At 39.6% G+C, this 21913-nt stretch overlaps 3 protein-coding genes across 12 annotated transcripts; 2 read left to right on the top strand and 1 right to left on the bottom strand.

The window, feature by feature from the left end:
* The first annotated feature begins 496 nt into the window (after window positions 1–496).
* Window positions 497–2298, top strand: LOC103449066 (transcription initiation factor TFIID subunit 10). The gene is made up of 6 exons (XM_008388340.4): window positions 497–679; window positions 763–827; window positions 1218–1280; window positions 1490–1547; window positions 1635–1685; window positions 1998–2298. Exons 1-6 carry the CDS (start codon window positions 566–568, stop codon window positions 2076–2078), a joined length of 432 nt encoding a protein of 143 aa, XP_008386562.1. The 5' UTR covers window positions 497–565; the 3' UTR covers window positions 2079–2298.
* A 1139-nt stretch (window positions 2299–3437) lies between these two features.
* Window positions 3438–14241, bottom strand: LOC103449065 (uncharacterized). Of its 10 annotated transcripts, XM_070827171.1 has the most exons (12): window positions 13905–14144; window positions 13742–13801; window positions 13354–13419; window positions 7352–7399; window positions 7143–7235; window positions 6928–7061; window positions 5590–5641; window positions 5103–5161; window positions 4791–4882; window positions 4570–4671; window positions 4331–4411; window positions 3438–4172 (listed from the first exon to the last, which is right to left on the bottom strand). In XM_070827171.1, exons 1-4 carry the CDS (start codon window positions 14008–14010, stop codon window positions 7389–7391), a joined length of 243 nt encoding a protein of 80 aa, XP_070683272.1. In that variant the 5' UTR covers window positions 14011–14144; the 3' UTR covers window positions 3438–4172; window positions 4331–4411; window positions 4570–4671; window positions 4791–4882; window positions 5103–5161; window positions 5590–5641; window positions 6928–7061; window positions 7143–7235; window positions 7352–7388. The 10 variants fall into 10 exon arrangements, with proteins under 10 accessions (XP_070683272.1, XP_070683265.1, XP_070683266.1 ...); XM_070827164.1 differs by lacking the exon at window positions 5103–5161 and having other exon boundaries at window positions 3889–4172; window positions 13698–13801; window positions 13905–14151; XM_070827165.1 differs by lacking the exons at window positions 4331–4411; window positions 5103–5161 and having other exon boundaries at window positions 3889–4172; window positions 13698–13801; window positions 13905–14151.
* Window positions 14242–15348: 1107 nt separating this feature from the next.
* Window positions 15349–18813, top strand: LOC103430213 (glutamate receptor 2.1-like). Its single transcript, XM_070826794.1, has 5 exons — window positions 15349–15631; window positions 15754–17096; window positions 17177–17489; window positions 17589–17995; window positions 18226–18813. The coding sequence occupies exons 1-5, from the start codon at window positions 15349–15351 to the stop codon at window positions 18811–18813; spliced, it is 2934 nt and encodes a 977-aa protein (XP_070682895.1).
* Window positions 18814–21913: the final 3100 nt, after the last annotated feature.

Here is a 21913-nt window from a genome sequence, read left to right as displayed (position 1 = left end):
CATTAATCATAGGTGGACATGTGTTCAACCATAGTTTCCAATTCACTTGTTGCACACATGTTCATTTGTGATTGGATTTAGCTGTAGCTGCTGCTATTTTTTTGGAGTAAGGTTGTTTTGGAAAAGCACTTTTAAACCGGCTGGTTGGAAGTTTGGAACACATCCTACAGTCCTATTGGGTACTACTACATGGAAAGGGATCATCTCCGTATCCCTTCCTCTTAATCCATCAAGTCCAGAGATTCGGGCCATTGAAATTTGATCAAACTGGTTAAAGTTATTATAACTTTTAAAATAAGTCCCTATTTATAACCATTGAATCAAATTTCAATAGTTTGAATTTTCAAACTTAGTAGATTAAGTGGAAGGGATCCGGAAAAGATCATTTTCCCTGCTGCACAGTCTGTCGTACTAGTAACCAAAACGGATAGTTGGATGAGGAAATAGGTACAACCCGACCCGGTTGAATAAATTACTTGTTTATAAAATAGGCCAATAAATCTGGAAATCAGAGTCGAAGACTCATCAGGAAAGATCGTATTTTGGAGAGAGAGAAGGAAAGAAGATGAACCAGAACCCAACTCAAAACCAGAACCAGCAACCGAGCGACGGCGGAAAGCACGACGATGACGCCGCCCTCACCGACTTCCTCGCCTCCTTGATGGACTACGCCCCCACCGTAAAACCCTACTTTCGAATCTTATTTTTTCCTTCAAATTCCGATCAAATCGAAATCGAAATCCTGACTTTTTCTGCTTTCAGATACCCGACGAGCTCGTGGAGCATTACTTGGCCAAGAGCGGCTTCCAGTGCCCCGACGTTCGATTGTAGGTACTTGTTCCAATTTCAAATTTTGGGACGATTTGCAATTTGCTCAGTTGAGTTTTCAGTTGCCGTTAGGGTTGTGAGATTAATAATTTGATTTTGTCAAGTATGATTTGATTTTGTTAAGTGTACAGTATGTTTCTGTTCGAAAATTTCAGAGTTGTAGTTCTTTAGATACTCATGCTATGTGAATTAAGCTGTAGGTAGAGTTTGTAACTGGTATGAACTCTCATTGTTGTCTGTGATCTGTTTCCTTATTTTCGTTTGGTGCGGGAACTGTATCTATGTTGTACATTCGTTCGTTTGCTTCCTAGCCTTCGTTCCAATTAGCGGTTTCAAATTTGTGCTAACTGTACTTGTATGCTGAAGTGTGTACTTTACTCCACTCGCAGAATCAGGCTGGTAGCTGTCGCCACGCAAAAGTTTGTTTCTGAGGTTGCAACTGATGCTCTTCAGTAAGTCACTAAATTATTCACCTCTTGCCTCATGGCACAAGCTCACATTTATGATTTGTCGAATATTGGACAAGAAATGTATAATTGCACTAGTAGGCTGTTGGTCCGGTATTAATTAGTTATATTCGTAGGTTGTTGTACTTGTAGTTAGCCAGTGTATAAGGTATTACAATTGGGGAAGATATTTACATGCTTATGCCGCTAAACAGGCAATGCAAAGCGAGACAGGCTTCTGTAGTCAAAGACAAAAGAGACAAACAACAAAAGGTACTCCAATCATTGTTCTGGTGAGATGTGTGTTTATGTTTATCTAAATTTTAATCACATGTCGTCTTAACTTTAATGTTGCAACAGGATAAGCGTTTAATATTGACGATGGAAGACCTGTCAAGGGCATTGCGTGAGGTAATGACTACACTCTTTCGAATTACTTTAGCTTGATAGGCTACCTTTTTCATGCACCTCAGTATTCCTCTATTTCTTTCAAAACTGGAGAGCCTTTTGAACTTACAAATGGTGTGTTTTTTGTTCTCTTCTATATTATTCCTGCATTTTGTACGTTTTTGGTAGAAGCGTGGGATTCATAGAATCTTCAATATTAGTAAAGTCTCGTGTTCAGTTTTAGAATAGCTCAATCTAGATTGCCTGGCCCTAATTAGATTTTGAAACTGATTTCGTTTAACTAAAGTGCTCATCTTGTTATTCTCAATTGAGCAGCATGGCGTCAATGTGAAGCACCAAGAGTATTTTGCGGACAGCCCTTCAACTGGGATGGATCCTGCAACAAGGGAAGAGTAATTTGCAATTGGATTCGTGTTATTCCATTTACAGTGTGCGGTTGTGTTAGTAATTCTACGTGGATTAGGTGATGCTCGATCGCTCTTTTCTTTTGCTTCGTGTTCTTGCTGTTTTTATGCGGAAGATATTCTTGATATGAAGTAGTTAACTTGTACATGTATGGATTAATTAGTGAAACGATTGCATCTCGTTTATTTCGTAGTAGTGATTTTTGAAACGACGTTGTTGGTTCTTCATCTTCTCTCTTAACCCTGAACCCTTTCAGTACTTGCCTGGTTTGGATGAGCACAATTTGGTCTCGCGTTTCTAATTAGTTTTACGTTGTCTTTGTAAAGTGCTTGCATTTTTAGGCAATTCTATGATTTGCTTTTCGTGAACGTAAAACTACAAAGCTCTAGATTAATATAACGATTATGCACAACAATTAAGCAAAAAAGAACAAGGAATTAAAGAAAACAAAATTCGAAAATCAATATTATAATCTAATAATTTGTCTGTGGTAATAAAAATTTGAAATTCTAGTCGAGTAAAGGAGATCCAAACTTGCATGTTTCTAATGTAGATAAGCTGATGGGGTTTTACCCATGCGTTCCAGGTTTGAAATTCCTACTCTCTAAATTATTGTAATAGTTTCGAACCATTTTCCCTCTTAATAATAAAATTAAGAAAAAATAAAAAAAAATTCTCCTAGTTTACTGAATTTTAACAAATGTTAAGGGTAGTCCCATAAAAAAAAAAATGTTAAGGGTAGTGGGATTAGTGAGGATTAAATCGGCACTATGGTGCACATTGTTGCTTTTCGCCACTACGGTAAAGCACCATCTTCAACCAAAGAGTTTAGTCGGCTACACTTAGAAAAACAAACGTGCATATTTCAAGCTAGCACTACAATATGTGGTTTAAATTCGTTTTTAACGAGAATCGAACCTAAAACCTTGTGCATAATCTAGTGTAACATGTAGATTAATTTTTTTATGTGACATTTTAGCAATTGGAGATTCAAAACAAAATTGACCTTAGTATTAATGTCCTTTTTTTTGTGTTTTAAAAACACTTACTGCTACTAAGTACTACAGTCTATTTTTCTTCACTTGTAAGTGAGATATCTTAGATTCGATTCTCACCATAGATGAATTTGAACCACAATATTGCTAGTTTATTGTGAGACTAACCCCACTCCCTTTCCTTAGTATAGATAATATTGTTTTTTCAAAAAAAAAAAAAAAAAAATTATTACTTTGATCGGGTCAAAGGTAAACGGAACCTGCAGAGGCTTTTGGTTCCTTATTAATTAACAATTAAATGTACTATCTGTGTGCTACTCCAACACGTTATGCAGATGGAGAGACTGCAAAGAAATTGCTTCAAATGGTTAATGAGTTGTGAATTTTCATCCCAAAATTACATATAAACTTCTTCCCAATAAATAACATGATAAAAAATACATGGATTTTCTTGAAGCCTCTTTCATGGGATCTCTGGCTGATAAGTCTCTGCTTTTGACTGGTTTCGTGGTTTGCGTTCTTGAACACTGTGAACTATAGATTTTCGTGGCCCTTCAGTCCCTCGGATCAAGTTGGCACAATATTTTCAGGCTCCATGCTCATTACCTTTGCATGGAGTTGAAGAAAAGAACCAACCTCTCTCATTATGTTTTCTTCCTTGTTTCTTCTAGCTAGTGTTTCCACCGCGACACAGATCGCATCCAGTTATTGCTGCTGATGAGGCTGACCTTCAGAACCCAGAACTAACAGCAACTCTTGATCAAGGCTGACTAGACCTCAATAAAGACACTGATAACATAATTAAGTTTCATCCTTGACTTAGGTGTTAAAATTGGCCTCACCGTCGCGGAAGTATCGGTCAGCTCTTCTCTGTATGATCATGGAAAACTTGCTCACCTGTTGGCCTGCGTTTTTATGTTTTCTTTTAAGCTTCAAGTAGATATTATTGCATGAGGCCAAAACCAAGGCAGCTATTGACAATAACAGTATATATTCTATGTTAAAATAGGGCAAACTAAAAAATGTTCCCGTGCGTTGATGCGGGACTTGAATGCATCACCTTCAACAGCATGAATAAGATACATTTTACCTGAATAAATTCAACACAATCATAAATGAAGAGAGGGATAGATGAGTGAATGAGGTCGGTAAGATATGCAACTTCGTTTTTATATACATTCAACTGAGCTGACATGAAAAGACATTGTACAATGAACATGACGAAACTGAACGTTTTGGTTCCCTAACCTGAAACCCCTTGTCTCAGACAACCAACACCTCTCTCCCTCAAATAGCCCTAAACGAAGTGCCTCGTAGCATCAAATCGGCCTACAACACCCCCGGGCGAGATTGAGACTACTTTTCATATTTTCATTTTAATGTACTGGCAAGGAAACGATAGTATATTCCAAAATTAGTAGTTTACAGAGAAATAAAAATATTGTTTTCAAGGAATTAATATGATTGCAAATGTAATAGCTCCATACATAGTGAGGTAGGATAAATGATGGAAGACGCATTGAAATTTGAGGTCCATAGGTTGAGAAGAGTCCATAGCATTGATCCATATATGGATAGCTTGCACAGATCTACAATTCAAGCTCCGAACAAAGTATCAATTTATCAGCAATTGTGACATTCATTATTCCTAAAAAAGTTATTGATTCACAAATAAACAAATGAAAGTAATCGGAAAAGAAACGCTTACCACATGCTAGCTAAATCCGAACTCAAAATGACCACGATATTTTCCCAGCAATGATCACAAAGAGATTGCTGCCGGGGACTTCTGTCCATCCCCTGAAAACAATGGAATAATATATCCATTAAAAAACGTCACAAAAAGATTTACGGTAACTGTCCCAACTATTATAATTATATGGTTCTATTGGCATATTCAGACTTCAAAATAAAATCTGGCAGTTGTTTGCAGTTGTAAACAATTTCTCTTTACAAAACTACATAAATTGTAATGACCCAAGAAATCAAAACTTTGATTAGGCATTAGAAACAATGTTACCTTTTGGAGAAAAGGATGCTCAACCAAATGGAAGCCCAAATTTAAAACAACTAGAGAATCTGACGTTATAAAATCCGTAAGAAGTGCGTAATGCGTCTAATTTAAAAAGTCTCTCACACATATGTAATTGCACGTAGCACACTAGATTATAAAAAAAAAAAAATAAATAATAAAAAAAAACCTTGATACAAAAGGACTGCAAAGGATTGCTTTGTCATAGAAAGTATAAGAATAAATTGAATCATCTGGACATGCTTCTTGCCAACCAACAAAGTAAAACACAGGGCAACAAAATCACAAATGAACATAGGCATCTCTTAAGAATTTAAATAACCAAGATTTTGATGAACTGATTGTAAGCATTTGTACATAGATGTGTCACTATTTACATAAAACATGTGAAGGACAATCAGTTTAGAGTTTCAAAATATAAAATATTAAAATTTCCATAAAAGATAAGTATTGGGAAACAAAGTTGGCATCTCACCTTCCACAATAGGTCGACAAATCCTTTGATTGCGCTTTAGCTTCTTGTTTAACTGAAAACACAAATTCATTGTTCAGAATATCATAATTTCATGAAATGGTTCACCTTTGAATCAAGAAGAACTCCTTTGTTTTATGTATGGTACTGATAATCAACTCATAATATTGGATCTCAATTTATTTCAAACTTTTATGCATTTTTTACCATTCCAGGATCCATTTAGGCAATCTCTTAGACCATTAGTTTGTTCCCCTTGACTAAAATTAAAAACGGCACATCCGCTTGCTGCTTAGTGACTTGATAAGTCAGTCACAAAGATAACATGTAGAATGCAAATATGGATCGGGAAAAAACAACAGCTATAGAATTGATTATATAGAAGAAGAAAACATATTAATTGTGAGGTTATCCCAGCTATCCACTATGACCCAATATATATAGCAAGTAAAAACTATGGCAGCAAAGATCTCACATATATAAATATTACATAAACTTTGTTTTTGTACAATGTCTTCTCCCTTCAATGACAGTTTATGGGGAGTGCCACTACTGCTTTCATTGTTCTACCATTGAGTGTTTCTTATCCAGAAAAATAAAATGAGCAGGTTAATGATACTCACATGTGCAAAATGCTAATCCTATGGTCTAAACTTAACTGAGTTTTTTAGTGTAAAATCCCTAATTTCACTGCATTTCGATTGATCACAGTTCGTGACTTGTTAAACTTGATATATCCTTGGACATTTTGGGAACTTGACAACTTAAATTTTCTTTAGTCACAGATGTGCTCATAAAAGCAAATTAAAGTGACCCAATATATACTAAAAACTTGGAGAAGGGACTCAATTAGTTAACGAACAGGTGCCTCACCTTTCATGTTAAAGACCAAAGAGTGAAAACCAAGCCGAACTCTTCAAAATTCGTTGGCACACATGCATCAACGGCTCAATTGAATGTATAATGCGTACTTATATACAACCATTCAAACAATTGTTATAGATTGACATAAGCCTCCAAACTTCAAAAAAATTGAAACCTTAAAAATGCAAAACCTTTTTTCCTTCATATTTGAACTGTTTCGATTAGCTTATCTCTCTATCACTTGATTCATTATTTCTAAAGGAAGTTCTAATCACTACCAAAACAGCTTAATAGCAGTTTATTATCTCTAAAAAAAAAAGAGGGAAAACATGAAATACTAACTGTACTCAAAATCCCAAATGCGTAACACATGGTTCTAATCTAAACCCTGATTCTAAAATTTAGAATTCGACACAAAAATGAAAATTGGAATGATTAGCATGGAAATGAGAGAGGGAGAAGTGTGAGGGAATCTACACATGAGGGCTTTGGATCCGAGTCCAGAGCTGGAAGTGGCAGAGGTTGCGAACTTAAGAGTATGGAAGAGGCGGGAAGGATTTTCCTCTGTGCTGCCTCATGGCCTTCCCCGTAAGCTGGACCTGCTCTGGTTCCTTGCAAAAACAATGAAAATTAAATAAGAAACTTGCCGGAAACTCGGAAAACCTCATCGAAAAAACTGGACAGCAACTTACCTCGGATTCACCTTTAACTCGTAACAAATCTTTTCACATTATTCTCTATTGCCACTCGTACTTCACTCAGTACTAATCGATATAGCTGAAAGTCTGAATCATGAAGAATGAGAAGTTGAAGTATATCAAATGAGTGAGGAGAAAGAGGGAGGAAGAGAAGCAGAAAAGCGATGGAACAAAATGGAAGATGCTGGAAGGGTCTTCCTTACCAACGACGATGAAATCCAATTGCCATTTCAAGCTCCCTCAATCACGACCTGTAGGAAAATATCAAACCCAAACATAAGTTCACTGAAATCCGAATTCAATATAATCAAACACAAACAAAATACCAAACAACAACAACAACAACAAAGCCTTTTCCCACTAAGTGGGGTCGGCTATATGAATCCTAGAACGCCATTGCGCTCGGTTTTGTGTCATGTCCTCCGTTAGATCCAAGTACTCTAAGTCTTTTCTTAGAGTCTCTTCCAAAGTTTTCCTAGGTCTTCCTCTACCCCTTCGGCCCTGAACCTCTGTCCCGTAGTCACATCTTCGAACCGGAGCGTCATTCGGCCTTCTTTGCACATGTCCAAATCACCGGAGCCGATTTTCTCTCATCTTTCCTACAATTTCGGCTACTCCTACTTTACCTCGGATATCCTCATTCCCAATCTTATCCTTTCTCGTGTGCCCACACATCCCACGAAGCATCCTCATCTCCGCTACACCCATTTTGTGTACGTGTTGATGCTTCACCGCCCAACATTCTGTGCCATACAACATCGCTGGCCTTATTGCCGTCCTATAAAATTTTCCCTTGAGCTTCAGTGGCCTACGACGGTCACACAACACGCCGGATGCATTCTAACACTTCATCCATCCAGCTCGTATTCTATGGTTGAGATCTCCATCTAATTCTCCGTTCTCTTGCAAGATAGATCCTAGGTAGCGAAAACGGTCGCTTTTTGTGATCTTCGCTAGATTGCTCCGGTCATTAGTGTGGATAAGTATATAAATGGATAGAGATAGGAAAGCAAACACAAGATGTACGTGGTTCACCCATATTGGCTACGTCCACGGAATAGAAGAGTTCTTATTAATTGTGAAGGGTTTACACAAGTACATAGGTTCAAGCTCTCCTTTAGTGAGTACAAGTGAATGATTTAGTACAAATGACATTAAGAAATATTGTGGGAGAATGATCTCGTAATCACGAAACTTCTAAGTATCGGAGTGTGGAGTCGTCTTGACTTGCCTTATCTGTCTCATAGGTAGATGTGGCATCTTCTCTGGAAGTACTCTTCCTCCATCCAGGGGTGGTATCTTTAACTGGTGGAGATGCACAAGGTAATGTATCAATTTCACTTGAAGCTTACTTGTAGTTTCAGGCTTGGTCAAGCGCGATACAAACCATGTAGTAGGAGTCCCCCAAGTCGCCGAGCTAGGGGGTCTGCTGAAAGAGGTGACAGACAAGGTAAGCAATCAGAGCTCCGACTGATTGTTCACCTTCTCCCCATCTTGCAGCAGCATGAAGGATAAAGAGAAGAAAAATGAGAAGAGATGATATGAGATACTTTTGCTTTTGAAGAAGTAACTTTCCACAGGCTTATTCTTGAACTGAGCTGGAGGGTTTTCTGGTTTCCTCCAGAGTATAAGGCCGACTGAAGAATTTGAGGGTCAAAACAAGTCCATCAAATCTAGAGTACGTTCCACCCTGCTGATATGGGATACTTTTGCTTTTGACAGAGTAATGGATGTATCGGCACGTGTGCTGTTACGCTTGTCTCCACATGCTTCCTTGTATCCTTCGCACTTGCCCTATCTGTTCCTCAAGCAGATGCAGAATCTTCCCTGGAAACATAAGATGTTGAAGATGAGTACTCGAGAGCAATGCCAGGTAAGTAATCAGGTAAGGGGTTCCAGGCAGTCAGTTCTTGGCTGGAAGCTTGATTCCAAGTGCTGACTGATTGCTCTCTTTCTCCTTGTCTTGCAGGTAAAAACAAGGCCAAAGGAAAAGACAGGGAAAAAGCATGATATGGGATACTCTTGCTTTTAACCCTGATGATATGAGATATTCTTGCTCTAGTATAGCTTGTTTGCAGAGGTATTATCGGGGGGAAAGAAAGCTGAATATTTCGAAAGGCTTCGTTGGGAGTGCCCTCTCAGATATGATGAAGGGTTGAGCATTTTTGCAGGTCTGCCTGTCCGTTGGGGATGGAGGTTGACATATATAGGAGTCTCCCTAACAAGTAGTAATGCTATTCCTTTACCCTGCTTGGTCATAGCACGGTAGTGGGAGCTGTCAGTTTCACATGTTTTAACTCTGTCAGAGCACTTTGAAAAAGTGGTCTGTGGTATCTGGCTCTCGAGATTCGGAGAACGATGCCTCTTCGATTTTTGAGAAAGCAATCATGCTGGGGGTCTGGCTCTCGAGATTCGGAGAGCAGTGTCTCTTCGATTTTTGAGGAAGTAATCATGTTGGGAGTCTGGCTCTCGAGATTCGGAGGGCGGTGCCTCTTCGATTTTGGAGCAAGTAATCTTGTTGGGAGTGTTGTCTCGAATGTGAGTAAAGGTTGGGCATGTTTGCTAGTCTACCTTGCCACGAAGCACAAAGGTTGATACACAGGGACTTTCCAATTATCCAGCAATGGTACTGTTCCTTTACCCTCTCTTCGATTTTGAGAAAGTAGTCATGTTGGGAGTCTGGCTCTCGAGATTCGGAGGACGGTGCCTCTTCGATTTTGGAGCAAGCAATCTTGTTGGGAGTGTTTTCTCGAATGTGAGTAAAGGTTGGGCATGTTTGCTAGTCTACCTTGCCACGAAGCACAGAAGTTGACACACAGGGAGTTTCCAATTATCCAGCAGTGGTACTGTTCCTTTACCCTTGTGGGTAATAATATGGTAGCTAGACCTTCAAAATTTATGTGTCTAAACTTTGTTAGTGTTGTTTCTTTGCTATTCTTTTACCTTTCTTGGTCAGAGCGATGTAGTGGGAGCTGCAAGCTTCACGTGCTCAACTTTGGCAGAGAACTTTGGCAAAGTTATCTGTGGTACCCATGAGCTATTGTTGCGTGTGGGAAGTGGGTGATTGAACAGTAAGATTCATGTGCTTTCTACTTCACCAGAAGTCTTCGACAGAATGCCCATAATTTCTGCAAAGCTGAGTGTGCGTGTGACAGGTGCTGACAAGGCTAGAAAAGTAGGTGCCTCTTCGATTTCTGAGATCGGCCCTCGTGGTCTCTGAGCAGCCCAGCTTTTGAGAAAGCGAGCGCCTCTTCGATTGATTCGAAGAACGATGCCTCATCGATTTTTGAGAAAGCAGTCACGCTGGGGGTCTGGCTCTCGAAGATTCGGGGAGCAGTGTCTCTTCGATTTTTTAGAAAGTAATCATGTTGGGAGTCTGGCTCTCGAGATTCGGAGGGCGGTGCCTCTTCGATTTTGGAGCAAGCAATCTTGTTGGGAGTGTTTTCTCGAATGTGAGTAAAGGTTGGGCATGTTTGCTAGTCTACCTTGCCACGAAGCACAGAGGTTGACACACAGGGACTTTCCAATTATCCAGCAATGGTACTGTTCCTTTACCCTCTCTTCGATTTTTAAGAAAGTAGTCATGTTGGGAGTCTGGCTCTCGAGATTCGGAGGACGGTGCCTCTTCGATTTTGGAGCAAGCAATCTTATTGGGAGTGTTTTCTCGAATGTGAGTAAAGGTTGGGCATGTTTGCTAGTCTACCTTGCCACGAAGCACAGAGGTTGACACACAGGGACTGTCCAATTATCCAGCAGTGGTACTGTTCCTTTACCCTTGTGGGTAATAATATGGTAGCTAGACCTTCAAAATTTATGGGTCTAAACTTTGTTAGTGCTGTTTCTTTGCTATTCTTTTACCCTTCTTGGTCAGAGCGATGTAGTGGGAGCTGCAAGCTTCACGTGCTCGACTTTAGTAGAGAACTTTGGCAAAGTTTTCTGTGGTACCCATGAGCTATTGTTGCGTGTGGGAAGTGGGTGATTGAACAGTAAGATTCATGTGTTTTCTACTTCCCCAGAAGTCTTCGACAGAATGCCCATAATTTCCGCAAAGCTGAGTGTGCGCGTGACAGGTGCTGACAAGGCTGGAAAAGTAGGTGCCTCTTCGATTTCTGAGATCGGCCCTCGTGGTCTCTGGGGAGCCCAGCTTTTGAGAAAGCGAGCGCCTCTTCAATTTCTGAGACCAGCCTTCGTGGTCTTTGAGCAGCCCAACTTTTGAGAAAGCAAACGCCTCTTAGATTTCTGAGATCAACCCTCGTGATCTCTAAGCAGCCCAGCTTTTGAGAAAGCAAACGCCTCTTCGATTTCTGAGCAGGCGCCTCTTCGATTTCTGAAGCTCCGTCGAGTGCAGATTTTTATAAGGGCTGACATTAAGTTCCAAAGCACACTTGAATCTCCACCAGTAGAAGCTTCATTCTTGCACTTCTAAGATCTTGATTTGTCCGACCTCTTCTCTCTTCAACACCTTTGAAAATGTCTGGCCCCTCCGACCGTCGTTTTGACTTGAACCTTGTTGAAGAGGCAGCCCCGCCTTCTCCAGACAACATATGGCGCCCATCCTTCGTCTCCCCTACTGGTCCTCTTACCGTTGGGGATTCCGTGATGAAGAATGATATGACCGCTGCGGTGGTGGCCAGGAACCTTCTCACTCCCAAAGATAACAGACTACTTTCCAAACGGTCTGATGAGTTAGCTGTTAAGGATTCGCTGGCTCTCAGTGTTCAGTGTGCAGGTTCTGTGTCTAATATGGCCCAACGCCTATTTGCTCGAACCCGCCAAGTTGAATCATTGGCGGCTGAAGTGATGAGTCTCAAACAGGAGATTAGAGGGCTCAAGCATGAGAATAAACAGTTGCACCGGCTCGCACATGACTATGCTACAAACATGAAGAGGAAGCTTGACCAGATGAAGGAAACTGATGGTCAGGTTTTACTTGATCATCAGAGATTTGTAGGTTTGTTCCAAAGGCATTTATTGCCTTCGTCTTCTGGGGCTGTACCGCGTAATGAAGCTCCAAATGATCAACCTCTGATGCCTCCTCCTTCTAGGGTTCTGTCCAGTACTGAGGCTCCAAATGATCCCCCTCCGGTGCCTTCTCTTTCTGGGGCTCTACCGACTGCTGAGACTTCTCCTAAGCAACCTTTGTGAAGGCTCCCTCTTGTGTGTTTATTTTGACTCATGTATATGTACATATTTGTAGCTTATCGGGGATATCAATAAATAAGCTTTCCTTCATTTCAACGTATTGTGTTAAATACACCAAAGCCTTCTTCGCTAAGTTCTTTGAATTTTCTTTTGTTGAAGCTTGTATGTTGAAACTTTCTGAGTGGAGCATGTAGGTTGGGGTAGTGTTCCCTTAATTTTCCGAGTGAGGAAAACTTCTCGGTTGGAGACTTGGAAAATCCAAGTCACTGAGTGGGATCGGCTATATGAATCTTAGAACGCCATTGTGCTCGATCCTGTGTCATGTCCTTCGTTAGATCCAAGTACTCTAAGTCTTTTCTTAGAGTCTCTTCCAAAGTTTTCCTAGGTCTTCCTCTACCCCTTCGGCCCTGAACCTCTGTCCCATCGTCGCATCTTCTAATCGGAGCGTCAGTAGGCCTTCTTTGCACATGTCCAAACCACCGTAACCGATTTTCTCTCATCTTTCCTTCAATTTCGGCTACTCCTACTTTACCCCGGATATCCTCATTCCTAATCTTATCCTTTCTTGTGTGCCCACACATCCAACGAAGCATCCTCATCTCCGCTACACCCATTTTGTGTACGTGTTGATGTTTCACCGCCCAACATTCTGTGCCATACAGCATCGCCGGCCTTATTGCCGTCCTATAAAATTTTCCCTTAAGCTTCAGTGGCATACGGCGGTCACATAACACGCCGGATGCACTCTTCCACTTCATCCATCCAGCTTGTATTCTATGGTTGAGATCTCCATCTAATTCTCCGTTCTTTTGCAAGATAGATCCTAGGTAACGAAAACAGTCGCTCTTTGGTATTTCTTGATCTCCGATTCTCACCCCTAACTCGTTTTGGCCTCCATTTGCACTGAACTTGCACTCCATATATTCTGTCTTTGATCGGCTTAGGCGAAGACCTTTAGATTCCAACACTAAACAAAATACCAAAATTATAAATAAATAAAAAACTAAACTAAACTACAAATTAAAACTTTCAATTGAATAACCCCAGAATTTAAATTACTTGCCAGTAACAGATTTCTCTGAGTAATCAATTTCACGATTATGGTCATCGAACACAACATTCTCCAAAACTGCCAAACACATGCAACCATATTTGATAAGAATTTGAAATATCACTCCAATCATGACACAGAACATAAACATTTTGCGCTAACTGTCATTTTTAAAGTAGAATGTTCAATTAAATCATGATGTTAAGTACCAGTCCCAAATTTGATAGCATTCCAAATATCTGGTTCCTTGTCCTTTGACAAATCAATGCACTTAGCTAAGAGAGGACTACAACAGTCAAATGTAGTGAAAGAATAATTAAGGGCAAGCTGATTGTATGATTAAAGAAATCTCATACCTTCCATAAAAAAATCAAAGCGAAAACCAGGAAGAGATTGATACCGGACGTTGGGGGTAGCCCAAGTTGACCGAAACGGACGAAACCTTGCTCGACCTCTCTCTCTGTCCACATGAGAAAACAACAACACCCAAAAGGTTAGAGATTTCCAAAACCAAAAGGAAACTAAGAGAGAGAAGCGGAGGAGAGAGAGAGAGATCGGAGTACCGTTAGTTAAGGCGTGGACGGCGTCCGTTCTCCGACCACTGTAATCCCTGAAGATCTCTTCCGCCGTTCGCCGACTCGAGCCCATCTCCTTGCTCCTCTCCTTCATCTCACCGAAGCTCTCGAATTACAGAAAGGCCAGTTGGTGTGGTTTTGGTTTTAGGAAGCAGGAGCCGATGCTATTCCAGAGATGGTGTTGTGGCTGCTAGGCTTTGAGAAAAGGGAAACGAAGCCAGAAAGTTGGCTAAAATTACCCGAGTGGCAATCCTGTAAATAAACTGAAATGTCGTCCGGAGAAAATTTCATAGATCCTGGCAGAGCACCTATCTAAATCTCTCTCTCACTCAATCCAAAGGACCTGGCTTCTCTACCATTCCAGTTCCCATACATTCTTATCCTTTCCTATTTGTGCAGTCACGTTAAGCCATGTTAATATTTTATATCACTTTTAGTTTTTGTCTTATTATATCTATAAAAAAAATCAACATAAAATGTTGATGTGGCTTAACCATGACCGCATAAAATAGGAGATGATGAGAGTGTATGGAAACTGGAAGGGCAGAGAAGCCGGGTCCCAGTCCAAACCCATAGCTCCCATCTCTTTCCAATCTGTCAGGCCCTGTGTCTCCCTCTCATGTAGTCGCTCTGTCCCCTTTCTCTGCTCGCCAGAGGCACACCCAACTGTCTCCGAGTAAAAAATGGAAGCGAATGTCTCTCTTCAATTTGTCAGGAGTGATGTTCCCCTCCCCTCTCTCTCGTCGAGTCAAAGGTGAAATGCAACCAACGGTTGAAAATAGGTTTTAAAGCTTGAGTGGCAATTTTGTAAATTAAACGAAAGTTGGTTAAAAGCATCCGAGTGGCAAGCTTGTAAATAAACTGAAATATGGTTCAAAATACTGTTCATTTGTACAGTGCCATTGAAAAGCCTTCTTTGGACTAAAGTAATGTAATATGGTAATTTTATGTAGGTTTATTACGATGTAGATTTCGATGAGGTCCTTTCCTGAAAATATCATCTTGTTAAAAATTAAAAAAAGCCGAACAATTAATGCTCAAACCTTCACAATTACTATGCTAATATAATTTTAATATTTCATTGCTTCCCAGAAGCTCTTTGGGGAGTAAGAAAACAGTTGGACATCATTATTCTAATTGTACTTTGGTCTTGTACTATGCATTTCACTATCACGTTTACCTTGGACGGCGATTTAGTCCAGGTAAATGAAGCTTACGTACACAGGCTTCATTTGTTTCTTTTAGTTCTTGACAAATTTTATCTTGGAGCTACTCCAACAAGAGGTATTAGTAATTTACGACGAAATTGTTATGTAATTAAGCATGTATCTTACACCCCAAGTTTTCTGTATGCTATAACTACGTTAGAATCAGAAATACCGATCCAAGTATCTTTGGACAACTACCTTTCCATCCAGAAGCAGATACGACCATGACGAAGAGGAAGCTGACAGACTTAGTCTCTTCTTTCGTCTTGTTTGTTTCTTTAAGCATTAATTCGTTGGCCATGGGACACAAGTCCCCGAACATAACAATCGCAGTGGAAGTTGGTGTGATTCTTGATGACCTTGATTCACTCAGTGCAAAAGTTTGGTTGAGCTGCATTAACATGGCCCTCTCAGATTTCTATATCGGCTCTCATGCTTCCTCTTTTACCAGGGTGGTTCTAAACGTTAGGGACTCCGAAGAAGACACTGTCGATGCAGCTGCTGCAGGTCTCTCTCTCTCTCTGTAGACCGTGTTTTATTTCAGTTTGCAACAACTTTCACTCTATGATTCTATTTTAAGTAAAAGAAGCATTGTAACTAACTTCTTGTGCCTTCTGTTGATATAACAGCATTAGACCTGATAAAGAATACTCAAGTGCAGGCAATCCTCGGCCCAAAGTCATCGATGCAAGCCAAATTTGTAATTGATCTGGGGAACAAAGCCCAGGTGCCCATCATCTCATTTTCAGCAACAGATCCTTCCCTCACTTCTATTCGAAGTCCATACTTTTACCGAGCCGCACAAAATGACTCATCTCAGGTGAAAGCCATAAGTGCTATCATCCAAGCCTTTGGATGGAGAGAAGCTGTGCCCATCTATGTAGACAACGAGTATGGCGAGGGAATAATACCTTACTTGGTAGATGCCTTGCAAGAAGTTGAAGCTCGTGTCCCATATCGAAGTGTTATACCTCCAGAAGCCACTGAGGACCAGCTTGATGCAGAGCTCTCCAAGCTAATGACTATGCAGACTAGAGTCTTCATTGTGCACATGTTGCCCTCTCTTGGCTCTCGCCTTTTTGCCAAGGCACGAGAGAAGGGAATGATGGATGAAGGGTATGTTTGGATAATGACCAATGGGTTAACCAATCTTTTGAGTACAACAAATGCTTCAGTCATCAATTCAATGCAAGGTGCACTGGGTGTGAGGACTTATGTGCCCAGAACAGAAGAATATATCAATTTTAGAAATCGATGGAAAAGGCAATTCCAAAAGAAGAATCCAACAATTATCGACGCTGAATTAGACGTTCCTTCACTCTGGGCTTATGATGCTGCTTTTGCATTAGCCATGGCAGTTGAAATTGTTGGGACTACAAACTTTGGCTTCAAAAAGGCGAATGCTTCCACCAACTCATCAAATGATCTTGGATCAATTGGGATCTCCCAAAATGGTCCAGAGCTTTGCAAATCCTTGTCAGGTACTAAATTTAGAGGCCTTAGTGGGGATTTCAGTTTTGTTGATGGGCAATTACAAGCATCCGTCTTTGAAATGGTAAATGTGTTGGGTGATGCAACAAAAACAATTGGGTTTTGGACACCACAGAGTGGACTTGTGAAAAAATTGAACTTGATAACCACAAGTGGTCCTTATTCAACTTCTAAATCCAATGTTGGACCTATTATATGGCCCGGAGATTCTACCTCAGTTCCTAAAGGATGGGAGATCCCGACAAACGGCAAAAGATTGAGAGTAGGAGTTCCTGTGGAAAATGGCTATCCTCAATTTGTAAAAGTAGTATATGACTCTAGCACTAATACGATTCATGTTGCTGGGTACGTCATTGACATCTTCAACGCTGCAATGGGCAAATTAAAGTACAATGTTGCTTATGATTTCATTCCCTTCGCCAATCCAGATGGTACAAGTGCTGGCACTTACGATGATTTGGTGCATCAAGTATTTCTCGGGGTACGTAGTACTAGAAACTAGTGTGTAGTTCACTTTGTTTAACAATTATCATTAGTTGTAATACTAATAATCTGTGACAGAATTTCGATGCAGTGGCAGCAGATGCAACAATTAGAGCAAACAGGTCCTTGTATGTGGACTTTACCTTGCCATACACAGAATCAGGGGTAGTGATGGTAGTGCCAACGAAAGATAGAAAGAGCAAAAGTGCATGGATTTTCTTAAAGCCTTTGACACTGAATCTTTGGTTGACAAGTGCTTTCTTTTTCGTCTTCGTTGGTTCAGTGGTTTGGGTTCTTGAACACCGTATCAATGATGAATTTCGCGGTCCTCCTGCTCATCAAGTTGGCACAGTCTTTTGGTTCTCCTTCTCAACCATGGTTTTTGCACAGCGTAAGTACTAGCTAGTACACCCTTGAAAGATTTCATAGTTATACTTAAAATTCAACAACTAATTGTTGTATCATCGTGTTCTACTTCATCAATGTACAGGAGAGAGGGTGATTGGCAACTTGGCAAGGTCTGTGGAGATTGTTTGGATGTTTGTAGTGCTGATACTAACGCAAAGTTACACAGCGAGTCTAACTTCATTGTTAACATCTCAAGAACTTCAGCCAACTTTTACGAATATACTCGATCTTATAAACAATAAGGAGTATATTGGGTACAAAAACGGTTCTTTCGTCCGCGACCTTCTGATAGACCGGGGTGTTGATCCCTCCAAGTTACGGCCTTACACGTCTAGGGAAGAATGTGACGTATTTTTGACAAATGGGAGTGCCAAAGGCGGTATTGCTGCTGCTATCGACGAAACCCCGAACATTAGGCTGTTTCTTGCCAAATATTGCAAGAAATACACCATGATTGGCCCAATTTTCAGAACTGATGGCTTTGGCTTTGTAAGAGCTCTCTCTTTACTTCTCTCAGAAGTAATGTGTCACCTGCTTATACATTGTGTACCGCATTACTAATACGGGTAGGATTCAAGTTTAGCGTCATTGAGTCTCACCTCTATTAGCGATTTGGTACCAAACCTACGCGGTAAAAGAGCAAGTTCGAGATGGTTTTATCATTCTAATGTTCCTCGTATGATTTCCTTTTTTTTTTTTTTGGGTGCACACCTATATAGGTCTTCCCCAAAGGTTCACCTCTTGTGCCAGATGTTTCAAGGGCAATCCTGGTCGTGAATGAGGGAAATGATACAACTGATGCTGAAAACAAATGGTTCGCGCCGGAAGGCACATGTTCAGATACATCACCCACCATCTCCGATTCCAACAGTCTTGGACTTGATAGCTTTTGGAGTCTCTTCCTCATTGTCGGGGTCTCCGCATCTTTAGCTCTTCTCATATTTACAGTCTCTTTCTTTAATAGGCATTGGCATGTCTTCACCGCGACAAGAGGTGACTCTGTGTGGAGAAGATTTATGGTTATGCTTAGAACCTTTGACCAAAGAGACCTTAGCTCCCATACTTTTAGAAAGAGTAGTGGCTCCCGAGATGGAGAAACCTACAATTTTGGAGCTACGGCTGTCGAGGATTCACCAAACAGTTACAGCACCTGCCCACCAAGCCCTGCCTCAGGCCATTCAGACCACCCAGAAATACTGATTACAGCTGAAGGAGCTCACCCACGCATGGGTGAACAGAACAGGTCCAAGGCTCAAACTTCCGACACAGTTCCGCAACAGCCAGGAGAAATCCTTCTAACGCCGTGACGTGGGTTCCGAAGCAAACTTAGTTCTCTTGTATAGTTTATTTGACTAGAATTTGTATCACCATTTTCTACTTAATTACTTATATTTGTTTTTTTTTTCTTGATAATTATAGGAGTGGGGAGGGCCGTAAAGGCTTAAACCCTAAACTGTATAAGCAAAACAGTGACTGTCAATTTAATCCATGAATTATTATGTTAGTGAAAGTTAGGTCTTTAAATTAAATTTTTTTTCTTCAGAAAATTCAATTATTGAATTATAAAAATCTGCCAATTACATCCGTAATATTATATTCGAAGCTACTATATTCAATTTTCCGTCAATTTAAGTCACATTACTTGATTATGGTACATATTGGAGGGTATATTGGTAGTTTTTCATAAAGAAATAATGTATAAAGTTAACTTTGGAGGGTAAATTGGTAGTTTTACATAGGAAATAGTGTACGTTAACTTTGGAGGGTAAATTAGACGTTAGATTCGCAACCTATATGAAATGTTAAGGGTTATCGGTGAGAAAATGACGGTATTACACTCTAAAGTATGTCAAGTGATTTAAGTTGATGAAAAATTGGATAAAATAACTTTGAATATAATAGTAGAGGTGAAATTAGCAATTTTTAATGAATTTAGGAACTTATTTTACCGAAAAAATAATTCAGGAACCTAATTTTCACTAAGGTGATAGTTCAAAGACTAAATCTGCACAATCATCCAAAATAAACAACTCTACTTATCATCAATTGAACTTTGGATAAAGTTTCCTGTGGTGACTAACTTTTAGCGTGACATTCAGATATCACATGTTATTACCAATCAATAAGTTATTTCCTTTTGTTGTTGTTGTTGTTTTTAATAAACTTATTATTATTAAGGGGAGAGGGAATGATTCGAAACCATTACAATAATTTTTGTGTGAGGGGGAGGGGATTCGAATTCGAAATATATGAGTGAAAACTCAATACCCTATCCACTAAGATATTGAACTACATGCAAATAAGCGATTTCTTAAAATTTGATAACTAATTGAAAAATGCTTTGACAAGTTCCTTGATATTGTACAAATTATTTGTAACTTTTTGTCAATATCTGTTTTTTTTTATTCGCATATAGTTTGAGTATTGTCAATATCTGTTTTTTTTTATTCACATATAGTTTGAGTCAATATATAATTTCATAGTTTTCACTAATTTTTTTTTTCATATTTCAACATCCGTGATGATCATTTCATTTCCAAGCATAGATCAGCAAAAACAAATTTTGTATTAATATTCATTCATCTCTATATATAAAATAGTGAATTAAAGCGTTATTTAGTACTACGATCTAGTAGTAATTCTCTTCCCTTGTAAGTGAGAGGTCTTAGATTTGATTCTTGTTAAAGGTGAATTTGAACTATATTATTATTGTTAGTCTATTGTAAGACTAATCCACTCTCTTTTCCTTAATTCAGATAATATCGTTTGTTAAAAAAAAAAGAAATTAAAGCAACCACATTAGAGTAGTAAATAATATAGCTAAACTACATAGTGATATAACTCTCTTTGTCACCGAAAGAGGGTGAAAAAACTATTTAGTCTTTTATCACAACAAAAAATTTAAGAACAGTAACGTAATTTCACAAAACAAAATTTTGCTATATTTTGTTTACAAAATTTAAAAAAACAAAACTTTTTTCTCTCTCTCCCCAATCCCACTTTCTTTTTTTTTATTAATTTTTTTTATGGAAATAGACGGTACATGGAAATTTTATTGATAACAAAAAAGAAGTTACACCTAGTCAGGGGAACATAAACCTAATGGGAAATCCCATCCCCGGAATTTCACTATTCTTTATGTATCTCGTAATTTAAATTCATATTTCATGTTTACATTATCTTTATTAGTTAATTTTAGGAATTAAATCGTTTAGTTATCGGGTTTGAATTTTCGTATTTAATCTTTAAAATTCGTTGACCTTTTGAGGTCGCAATTAATGTTTTCAATTAGATCTCGAAACCACAAGCGCATAGGCGAAAGCCATTTGCGAGTCTGGATTATAACAATATAGTTATGGACATTTAAAGTTGTTTTACTAAGCTATAATTTTTAAATAAATTATACTCCTACTAGGTGGGAATTAGAACCAATCAGGGCTTGGTTTCGGCCCAATCAGTTAATGGGAAAAGGACCAATCAACTACAAGGGAGGATGGGGAGAAAGAAAAGAAAAGAAAAAAAAAAAAAAGGTGGAAGCTTGCAGCCTTTCTGTTGGTCTTTACACCCGCGCACCAACCCGACCCAATTCCGGCGGATTCCGCCATATTTTCCGTCGAATCATCACCATCCATCACCTACAACCTCTTCCACAACTTCCCATCTACCATCTCCACCTAAATTCGAAAGGTTTAAGGTCCATTTCCTTGTAGAACCCCATCGGAGCACCAGAGGTGCTCGACGGTGATTCTTCCGATCCGACGAGTTTCACCACCCACCACCACCCTTAATCAACTCCCCTTGGACTCAGGAACAAGACCCAACCATTTGTTGGGGCGTCGGAGCACCGAGGAAGGAGAATTGAAGCTCACCCATTCTAGGGTTTCCGGCGGGTTTGAGTGAAATTGGAGCCTTTCCCGCCCAAATTGGACTTGGCTACAGGTATAAATTTTTCTCTACTCATTGAAATCTTCATTCTTGTAAAATTTGAGAATTTTTTGAAATAGTTGATTTTTTCCGGCGAGTCAGGGCGGCCGACCACCATGTGCGGTGGCGCGTGGCCTGAGACCTCCCGACCATCCTAGGCTAATTTTGATACCCCGATTCCATAGTTGACATCTGTTGAGTGAAATTCCGATGTTATAATATAGTTTCGTAGTTGACCACCTAGTTGGTCGTCACGGGGTTATTATATGAATTGATGATCTAACCGTTGGATCGGCACCAAACTTAAATATATAATAGTACATAATATTGAAGGATAACAGGAACTAACGGATCAGGAATCCATCATACGAATCTTCCCGAAGTGGATTTTTAAGTTTGTAAAACTAATTGTTGATCGCAACTTGAATTTAAGATTGGCAGAGATATGACCGTTACATTGCGATGAGATTTTAGTATGTTATT

The sequence above is a fragment of the Malus domestica genome, chromosome 08 (genome assembly GCF_042453785.1).
Source record: "Malus domestica chromosome 08, GDT2T_hap1".
NCBI lineage: Eukaryota > Viridiplantae > Streptophyta > Magnoliopsida > Rosales > Rosaceae > Malus > Malus domestica.
The sequence above is the reverse complement of the archived record's forward strand: the minus strand, read 5'-3'. Positions and strand labels throughout refer to the sequence as shown.

Bases quoted from the DNA above. Each gene is read 5' to 3' on its own strand.
- LOC103449066 (XM_008388340.4), top strand. From the start codon at position 566: ATGAACCAGAACCCAACTCAAAACCAGAACCAGCAACCGAGCGACGGC. The intron at 680-762 runs GTAAAACCCTAC...TTCTGCTTTCAG, and splicing joins TGATGGACTACGCCCCCACC to ATACCCGACGAGCTCGTGGA. The intron at 828-1,217 runs GTAGGTACTTGT...CTCCACTCGCAG, and splicing joins CAGTGCCCCGACGTTCGATT to AATCAGGCTGGTAGCTGTCG.
- LOC103449065 (XM_070827164.1), bottom strand. From the start codon at position 14,010: ATGAAGGAGAGGAGCAAGGAGATGGGCTCGAGTCGGCGAACGGCGGAA. The intron at 13,420-13,697 runs GTATGAGATTTC...TGTGTTTGGCAG, and splicing joins CTTTGATTTTTTTATGGAAG to TTTTGGAGAATGTTGTGTTC. The intron at 7,400-13,353 runs GCAAGTAATTTA...ATTTTCCTACAG, and splicing joins CTCAGAGAAATCTGTTACTG to GTCGTGATTGAGGGAGCTTG.
- LOC103430213 (XM_070826794.1), top strand. From the start codon at position 15,349: ATGACGAAGAGGAAGCTGACAGACTTAGTCTCTTCTTTCGTCTTGTTT. The intron at 17,097-17,176 runs GTACGTAGTACT...AATCTGTGACAG, and splicing joins TGCATCAAGTATTTCTCGGG to AATTTCGATGCAGTGGCAGC. The intron at 17,996-18,225 runs GTAAGAGCTCTC...ACACCTATATAG, and splicing joins GAACTGATGGCTTTGGCTTT to GTCTTCCCCAAAGGTTCACC.